This window comes from Zeus faber (genome assembly GCF_960531495.2).
Source record: "Zeus faber genome assembly, chromosome: 2".
Classification (NCBI taxonomy): domain Eukaryota; kingdom Metazoa; phylum Chordata; class Actinopteri; order Zeiformes; family Zeidae; genus Zeus; species Zeus faber.
Genome location: NC_137189.1, coordinates 45,877,433 through 45,884,528, shown reverse-complemented (window position 1 = coordinate 45,884,528; position 7,096 = coordinate 45,877,433). Strand labels below are relative to the sequence as shown.

The window sequence follows — 7,096 nt, the reverse complement described above, 5'->3', positions numbered from 1 at the left end:
ATAGGTTCCTCACTCTACATTCTGTAGGTGAGGACTCTAATATTATTATTATTATTATTATTATTATTGCGATGTAGTTAACTGTTGTCTTAAAAGCGCCGTTACAGTATAGAAATGCAATTTTCTGAACTTGATAGACTGTTCAACGCCTCTACCTGCCTGGTTATAATACAGTACCCTCGGTAATGGTTGTTACTCACAGATTTCTTGCGTCTAAAAATTCCTATGAGGGAACCACATTCCTCTACCAAATATCAATACTGAAAATAAATCCTGTGATATTTTAAACAGATTTTATTTATACCACTTGGTGTCTTAATATCATTCTTTTGATTATAAAATTAATTTGAGCGTCAGCTATGCAACCGGCAATGTTTGGAACCCCACCCCCTACAAATGACACCATGTAACTACACAAGGATGAGCTGAGTGCATTCTTTTTAGTGGAAGCAGGATTTGGGAACGAGCTAGACTGATTATCATGATGTCCACGTTGCATAGTCATTGATCGAAGGAGAAACAGAGGGTAAACTCATTCAAAGTTTTTACATACTATTCAAATATTTCAATAATGTGTTTCCATCTACGGGTTTTAGACTGTTTGGATTGTGCTGCGTCCAGGCTCTGTGCGCGCGGCTGCGGCTCATGCCTGCGTGTGGGGGTGGGTTGTATGCGTGCGCCTTGGGGGGTGCAGGGTCTCCTCTATGGGACTGGTTTATGCTCCTCGAGGGCCATGGGTGGATGTTGCTCCGCAGGCTTGCGGATTCTCTGGGGGGCTGGGTCTTCTGTAGCTGCAGGGCAGGGTTCTCGGGGCTTTCCTGCGGTCCTGGGGTGTCTGTACTGCTGTGGGACTCAGGGGTGGCTTCGGGGGCCATTCCCACTGCTTGGAAGCACTACGATATAATTCCGACCTCATACACGAGAACCAACTGGGACAAGTCCCGTTCACTCACTGGTGGAGACATCCCACGCACACAGACGCGCGCACACACCACCAGCACCTGCTTTGAACACACCAATCTCCAAATCCGACCGTGGTGCGGGGGCGGTTTAAGGAGCCACGCTTATCAGGGTGGCTGTAGGTCTGTTGCTTGTCAGAGCAATCAACGAGCAGCAGGTAAATCACCCATCCCCAGACACAAATGGGGAGAGCCTCTGTCATGGCAAGTTTCCATCTGCTCCCGGCTTGTTACATCTTGCCACTGTCCAGAACAAACTGGTGTATTTGTAACATCTCTGCCTGTGTCTCTGTGTCAAAGGGCCACTTGGGTGGAGTGTGGAGAATGGCAATGGTAGTGGTTCGACCTGCCAGTCCATAGTTTGTTCATGGTGTCTGACTAGTCAGACTCCATTAGCCCTGAAAACTGTGGGTCCTCCACTTTCACAAATAGGACACGGCTGGAAACGTTCATGTGCCATGGCACCTCATGCCTGTGGTACTTCGTTCAGCCATCGCTGATGGAAAAGACCTACACCAGCAGCCCAGGAGCCCGGATGGCAGACGGTTAGTGTGCTGACTGATGAGATGATAAAGTACGAGCCAAACCAGACACGCTCGCAATGTCTCAGTGTGTAAAAAAAACAAATCATCTGTGAGTATTAGGATTTTGAAGGAGGTGGCTATACCTCATTGTTAATCCAAGTAAAACATAGCATTGAAAACCCCAATCGTAACAGCAGCTTTCGGTAACGCCGTTAATCACAGCATGGTCTCCAGAGATACTTGATACTTATGGCCGCACCAGATTCCAGCCTGACCTCCCACCAGACCGAAGACGCGGTCGAGGTTGAAACGGAAAAAATTGGAGAAGCCCCGTCAACAACGTGTAAACAGTAACAATAAACAATAACGTTTCGTTTTCCACCGGTCGCCAAATAAATGCGGCCTCTCTAATCATTTCGTGCTTCTGAGCGATATCTGTGTCTATCATACAGACGAGCTTGCCACGGAGGAGTGGAATTCTTCAAAGATTGTTCAAATCCACCGTCACCTCGGTGTCCTTCATTGCAGCTGATGCGGAGAGGCCGCTCACCCTGCCTGCAGCCCTTCTGATACCGGGCTGATACCGGTCAGTACGTTTATAAGACACTGGCGTCATTGGATGAGCAAAAACACAACTGCATGTATTTCGGCAACACGCCGGGTCAAAGTGCAGGAAGCTGTGCTGAACGGTGGACGGCCGGCAATGAGGGACACGTCATTCGTGCCGGCATCCAGCCAATCTTCCTGACAGGACCGGCAAACCGTACTCTGCACCTTCAGCTTTCAGGACCAAGGAGAAGCTGCGCGCGTGCTCCAACCCATGCAACGGTCAGATTTGTGCACCTGCATGTTGAAGACAACCCAGTACAAACACTGAGCCTTGAGCGTCAAGCGGAATGTTTGACCGATGTCATCGTTTTCAGCTCGCTTTTGTCGAAACAAACCGAGAGAGGGGCGCCAGAGATGGACGGGGCAAAGTGCCGCCAAAGAAAAGCGGTAGAGTCGCTCACGAGGAGACAACGGCAAATTCTCATGTCTCCACACTACTGAAGAGAGACTGACAGACTTGGAGTGGGACGTTATCAACTAACTTATTCATTCAGTCACTCAGCCAGTCGCTCATCCGCTCACTAACTGATTGAGTCACTCGCTCAGTCAGTCAGTTACTAATTCACTCACATCTATACTTTCCGGGTTATTGCCGATCCAGACCGATCTTCTGTATCAGAAAAAAACCCCATCTTGTCTATTTTAATAATGTGTTATGTGTTAATTATGTATTTTGTTTGCCCGGAGGAGCTGCGCCGCTTGTCTTTTGCTAAGTACAGGTGTAAAGTAAACATACTGTAAGTTTATTGACTTAAACTAAAATACTTGTTGACACAAAGTTGATGATGCACTGAGAAACTGTTTTTTTTTTTCCCCCCACACACCATTTGCATCATTTCATTTCTCCCGGGAATAAAGTACTATTTTATCTTATCTTATGGAAAAAGCCATCTACACTGCGGTTCATTTGGCAGGATTCACGTGCAGTTTATAACTGTCAGATGTTTTGACATAAATCCATTATTCTTGACAAAAATTGGCTGTAACCCAAATTATGTGTATTTAGGACAAGTGTAACCTGTAGATATACTGAACTGTATATAGTGCAAAAAACAGTTAAAGTTACAAAACCTAATACAGTACCACTATTATATCGTCATCGTCATCAACAAAACTCAATGTTGAGCTACCACGAGATGGCAGCACTAGTGCAATTGACAAGGTAGACAACATATCTTATTTCCTCTACATTTAAGACAATATTCAACCAATTTTTTTTTTTACACATTTCATACAACATTTAAGCATGGGCCCCTGGAGCCATTGGCAGAGTGGGATTTATTTTATTTTTTTCTGGGTGTCCTTAAACGTTTTGGAGGCTGGAACCCCTCCCAAAGTCAGAAAAGCGTGGAATCTCCAGCTGTTGCAGCCCATGACCACTGTTTAAAATGCAGCGGTGCGGATGTTGGGCACACTTTTTTTTTTTTTTACTTTAGCGCCGGTTGTCAACCCCCCCCCCCCCACACACACACACACACACACGTCCACGGGCCTATGGGGTTCGCCCCGCTCCAGTGTTTACAGCAGCTTTATTATCTGAATTGCATATTTATTCCTTCTCTATCAGAATGATGCATTTCGATGGAGGAGACCGGAACGGCAGTGATCCGACTCGTGCAGTCACTCCCAAAAAGCAGCGGGGAAAGTGAGCCGGCGGGGGGCGGGGGCGAGGTCACAGACATATTATTTACATTATACGTGTCTCATTATTTACAATTATGTCGCTCCGCGTTGGACAAAGGGCCCATGGTCGCAATTTAGGTAATTGGCATTCATCCACGAGACCCCAGAGCCGCGCGGCCGCTCCTCGCGTCCTCTCGGCGACCAATGAGGCGCCGGGCGCGGGGCGCGGGGGCGGTCCCCGCGCGGCGGCGGGGGGCGATTAAACGGAGGGAGCGGAATTTAAATTCATTGCCAAACATCTGGATTGTCGCCGAACGGCTGGAAACACTTGGTGCGCGGATAAAAAAAAAAAAAAAAAAAAAAAAAAAGGGAGACGCTCTCATATCGCCTCACGTCAAGTCGAGGTGAAGCGTCGGGGAGGGCGGCGTGATGCGCGGTGTTAATAACCCGACACGGATCTCTGGCTGAACCGAATCTGGAAGGGGCCTCGACAAGTATGGTTTTTTTTTTTTTGTTTGTTTTTTAAATGATTATTCCGTTGACTTGATTACCGAAAATTAGGTCTTCTTGAGCGCTTGTGGTGTTCCGATGGAATGTTGCTCTGTAATCGCAAGAAGCAGACTGTGAGGCCGGGGTTTATTATTATTATTATACTTATTATTATTATTACTATTATTATTATTATTGTTATTATTATTATTATTATTATTATTATTATTATTAATCTCGCGTCGCTTGTCTTTCTCGGCGGACAGTTTGTGAATTACAGGAATTAAGAGAAATCACAGAAGACAAACTCAAAGAGGGGGGTTACTCACCACCCTGCTTTCCCGTGGATCATATGAGTGCGGCGTTCAGCCCGTCCTTCATGGTGATGCAGCGGCCCCTGGGAAGCACCACCGCCTTCAGCATCGACTCTCTGATCGGGGGCCCGCCGCAGCCCGGACCGGGACACTTCGTCTACACGGGCTACCCCATGTTCATGCCGTACCGCTCGGTGGTGCTCCCGCCGCCGCCCCCGCCCCCGCCGCCGCCTCCCCCGTCGGCTCTCCAGCACCCGCACCACTCGATCCCCAGCCTCCAGGGCGGCTTCTGCTCCAGCCTGGCGCAGGGCATGGCGCTCATGGCGTCGCTGCCCGGCGGCGGCGGCTTCTCCGCGTCCGCCGCCGCCATCGCGCAGCAGCACCAGGACGCGGCCAGGAAGTTCGGATCGCAGTCGCTCCACGCCGCCTTCGACAAAGCCACGGAGCTCCGGGAGGACGGCGAGGAGGGGAAGGGCGCCCCGCTGCAGGGCTTCCACGAGTCGGACTCATCCGCAGGTATAAGAACCGCTGCTGGGGGGGGGGGGGAACAAAACAAAAAAAAAAGAGTCATCGATTTCCGTGAAAATTGACCGGTTAAAATGTACACCTCACATTTTAAGTTGAGAAAAGCTCCCAAAAATGTAGGCTTGACAATTTTCTGTGTTGATTTGCCTGGTTTAATAAGTTGCTGCATTGTGCTGCAAACAGACAAGTGACAGAAAAAGAACGCTTAACAGTCTAAAAAAATTAAAAAATAGAAGAATAAAACAAAATACGGATCACACACCAGTTTATACCAGACTGCTGCTTTTGAGATGTTATGTGACATTCACTTTTTTTTAAGTGTTATTTTTAACGTTTGTGGGCAAACCGTAAAGAAAACAACAGATGTTCGTGATAACATCGATAAAAAACAAACGCTGAGATTCCCCCTTGGCCCAAAACTGCGCATCAGTAGGCCCATACATCTTTGCGATTCGTTTGAGCCCTAAAGAAGAAAAATGCGGTAATGTGAGTTAAACACAAAGCTAAACAAGTCGTTTGGTCGTTTATTTCATTAATCATTAACTAACCAGGTTGTGAATATGTAAAACTTGAGATAAGATGGGGGGATATTTACATTCCATAATTACGTTGAATGTTTTTGCAAAAAAAGGTGAGATAGAATAAAATGAGATTGGTTCAATTAAGGTAACACTTTATTAAGCCCGTGGGGGAGGGGGGGTCGGGCTCAGAATCACCCACATAAGTGTGTTACTATTCCGTTTGGCTCCCGTCTGCTGTGACAACCAGGGGCCCCGTGGGGGCCACGCGTAACGCACGAGCTTGCTCTCGCGTAATTACGCGCGGAGGGTTTTCCAGCGACGCGCTCGTGATCTGTGGCCCCGGAAGCACGCGGATCAAAACGCACAAACCTAATGAATATTGACATACACCACCTCCCCACCCGAGGTGCACGCCACCTCCAAGGGAATAACTTTCGACACCTTTTTTTGGGTGCGCGGGTGGGTGGGCGTGTGTGTGTGTGCGTGCATGTGCGCGCGCGTGGGGGGGGGGTTGTTTTTGAAAGGGCGTAGTGTTAGTTTTAATCGTTTGTCAGTTTGAGAAAAAAAAAAAACGAGGGGAAAATATACGTATGTATTGACACTGTGTTTTCAGTCATTTAACCCCACACGCACGTTCTATTAACGTCGCGACGCACCACGGTGCACGCACGGTATCGTCAGAATAAAGGCGATAGAGTGTTACTAAAATACATATACTATGATGCTGACTTCCACTTCCTCTCTATAAGTTCGAGCGCACGGAAAGGAGGACGCCAAGGATGACGAGTGCGCCCGGAAGGACGAGAGCTACTCCATGGACAGCGACCTGGACTACAGCTCGGACGACAACGCGGCCGGCGGCCAGCGGGACGACGGAGACGCGCACGGGGGCCTGGGGATGGACGAGGGGGCGCACGGCTGCTCGGGCGCCGCGGGCGGCGCCGGCGGCGCCACCTCGACCGGCAAGAACCGGCGGCGGCGGACGGCCTTCACCAGCGAGCAGCTGCTGGAGCTGGAGAAGGAGTTCCACTGCAAGAAGTACCTGTCGCTCACCGAGCGCTCGCAGATCGCGCACGCGCTGAAGCTGAGCGAGGTGCAGGTGAAGATCTGGTTCCAGAACCGGCGCGCCAAGTGGAAGCGCGTCAAGGCCGGCAACGTGAACAGCAAAACCGGGGAGCCCTCCCGGAACCCCAAGATAGTGGTGCCGATCCCCGTGCACGTCAGCCGCTTCGCGATACGGAGTCAACACCAACAGTTGGAGCAGGCCAGGCCTTAAAACCAAACAAGACGAAACAAACAAACAAAAAAAAAAAAAAAAAAAAAAAACAAAACGAAAACACTTTGTAAAAAAAAAAAAAAAAAAAAGACTCCAAAACAAAACAAAAAAAACCACAAAACAAAACAAAACAACAAAAACACAAGCCACGCGTGGAGCCACACGTGTTGCTGTACAGGTTGCCTGTCGAACTGTCCCCAGGGGCCCCCGCCGAATCCCTCCTTAATGCTGCGTTCCGTTCAACCTCGGAATTTGG

General features: G+C 48.9%; 1 protein-coding gene across 1 annotated transcript; it reads left to right on the top strand.

Moving 5' to 3' along the window:
* Positions 1–4,556: 4,556 nt before the first annotated feature.
* Positions 4,557–6,840, top strand: gbx2 (gastrulation brain homeobox 2; the record flags this gene model as incomplete). Its single annotated transcript, XM_079996751.1, has 2 exons — positions 4,557–5,034; positions 6,314–6,840. 2 exons carry the CDS (start codon positions 4,557–4,559, stop codon positions 6,838–6,840), a joined length of 1,005 nt encoding a protein of 334 aa, XP_079852877.1.
* Between the last annotated feature and the right edge of the window lie 256 nt (positions 6,841–7,096).